The following is a 2,367-nucleotide window of genomic DNA, read 5'->3' on the forward strand; positions in this document are numbered from 1 at the left end:
CATACATATATATGACGGGCTTCTTTCAGTTTCCGTCTACCAAATCCACTAACAAGGCCTTGGTCGGCCCGAGGCTATAGTAGAAGACACTTGCCCAAGATGCCACACAGTGGGACTGAACCCGGAACCATGTGGTTGGTAAGCAAGCTACTTACCACACAGCCACTCCTGCGCCGATATTTTCAGAATGAGATGGCAGTGTAGGTGTGAGAGGCTGGATCTGGTCAGTCTGAAGATAAAACAAGTAGAACATGGGCTAAATGTGGCCAATTTAAATGCTAAAGGGTTAATTGGCAAAATACAACCATCCGTAAATCTAACAGTATGTACAGACGTTGATATTTGTTTATTCCTGTTACATTCTACAGGTCCTAATCATGCCTGACAGCCATGATAATTGCCAGGAACTATTGAAGAAGATCCAAGATGAGTGCAAAAACAAAGGCCTTCCTGATTTCATGAAAAGGGAGTTCACCATGTTGCCGGCAACTACTGCGCAAAACAGTTCCAATATTCCCAAGATACGACTACTGCAATGGAATGTTCTAGCACAAGGTAAATTTCTCCAAATAAAAATTCTCTATTAGCTTCTGTCTCTTTTGTGCGTCTGTTTCACTAGGCTGTAAGGACATCATTGCCAGCTTCTTTCCGATAGTTTGATAATTTTAGGCTGGTTGTTATTGATGTTTAGCTCCAGGTCAAGACCTGACCCAACACCCCTTTCATTGAAAGCGTTCCAGCTATGTTATTATCTTCTTCTGGTTCTGATCTAACAAGCCTCCATGATTGTATATATGAGTATGTATGTTGAAATATGTATATACATATATAAGGAGGTGTCTTGTGTATATATATATGTATGTATATACATACATACATACATACATATATACAAGATAAGGCATAAATAATGGTCATTATATATTTGTTTATTGTAGTAAATTATGTAGATTTTCACTAAATTAAAGAATATTCTTTTCTCCTCTACGCGCAAGGCCTGAAATTTTGGGGGAGGGGGGGCAGTCAATTAGATTGACCCTAGTACGCAACTGTTACTTAATTTATCGACCCCGAAAGGATAAAAGGCAAAGTTGACCTTGGTAGAATTTGAACTCAGAACGTAAAGACAGATGAAATACTGCTAAGCGTTTCACCCGGCATGCTAACATTTCTGCCAGCTCGCCCCATCTTAGTAATCTGAACAATATTGTTAGCCTGGTGTACTAAGAGAGAACTTATAAAGTATTTTGCCTGGATTAATAATGACTCTGTATTGTATATACAGATAGACAGACAGGCATATAGACTCGGACAGATAGCTAAGAAAGATTGAACTGTTTTCACTGTTGCATAATTCTGTAATCCAGTTATTTTTCTCTCTTTCAGCATTGTCAGTAGGAACAGACAATTTCATCTTGTGTCCTATGAGTGCACTTTCTTGGGATACAAGAAAACTTCGAATCCTAGAAGGTATTCTAAACAACAATCCAGATGTTATCTGTTTAGAAGAAGTCGATCACTTTGACTATTTATCCTCACATTTGACATCTGTTGGGTATTCTGGAATTTTTCAGCCTAAACCAGATTCTCCTTGTCTGTATTTAAGCAACTCTATGGGACCTGATGGTTGTGCCTTATTTTACCGAAAAGATTACTTAAAACTGTTGGATTTCCAGAAAATTGGTCTTAAAAGCGAAGATGGGAAGCTGATGAACCAAGTAGCCATTCACTGCTTGTTGAAGATTATTTCTGGTGCTGAAGACGGCAAAGACAAATTCTCTGTAATTGTCACTCATTTGAAAGCAAAAGATGGCTTTGAGAAACTACGTTACGAAGAGGGTAATTTCATCTTGGACTATATCCATAAGAATGCCAAATCATGGCCAGTTATTGTCTGTGGAGACTTCAATGCAGATCCCATGGAGGAAGTCTACAAATCTTTCTCAAAGAGTGATCTTAAACTGTTTAGTGCCTACACAAAATTGTCAGACGAAGGCAGTGAACCATCATATACAACGTGGAAAGTGCGTGATTCTCCAACAGGACCAGTAGAAATTTGTCGGACTATTGACTACATATGGTGCAGTCAAAAGTCTTTAGAAATTCTTTCACTGCTCGATCTCCCCAAAGATGAAGACGTTGGACAAAACCGTCTACCTTCACATTCCTACCCATCTGATCATCTTTCTTTAGTTTGTGACTTCCAATTAATCTAACATCTTCATTGAGTTGTCATTGCCTTCTTCTTTTTCTTCTTCTTCCTTAACATTTCTCCTTCTTCATTGCCTCTTCTGCCTCATCTTCATCATTAATATGTTTTCATTTGCTTTTCTATTCCTCATCTTCTTTCCTACTCCCCCCCCCCCC

General features: G+C 38.8%; 1 protein-coding gene across 4 annotated transcripts in view; it reads left to right on the forward strand.

Moving 5' to 3' along the window:
- LOC106875999 (nocturnin) overlaps positions 1-2,361 on the forward strand; it is a 10,567-nt gene extending 8,206 nt beyond the window's left edge. For all 4 annotated transcript variants that reach the window (XM_052972508.1, XM_014924361.2, XM_014924371.2 and 1 more), the window contains 2 exons: positions 369-555; positions 1,387-2,361. In XM_052972508.1, the coding sequence (XP_052828468.1) occupies positions 378-555; positions 1,387-2,216 (1,008 nt within the window). In that variant the 5' untranslated portion in view covers positions 369-377 and the 3' untranslated portion in view covers positions 2,217-2,361. The remainder of the gene's footprint in view (positions 1-368; positions 556-1,386) is intronic.
- Positions 2,362-2,367: the final 6 nt, after the last annotated feature.

The sequence above is a fragment of the Octopus bimaculoides genome, chromosome 13, assembly GCF_001194135.2.
Source record: "Octopus bimaculoides isolate UCB-OBI-ISO-001 chromosome 13, ASM119413v2, whole genome shotgun sequence".
Classification (NCBI taxonomy): Eukaryota; Metazoa; Mollusca; class Cephalopoda; order Octopoda; family Octopodidae; genus Octopus; species Octopus bimaculoides.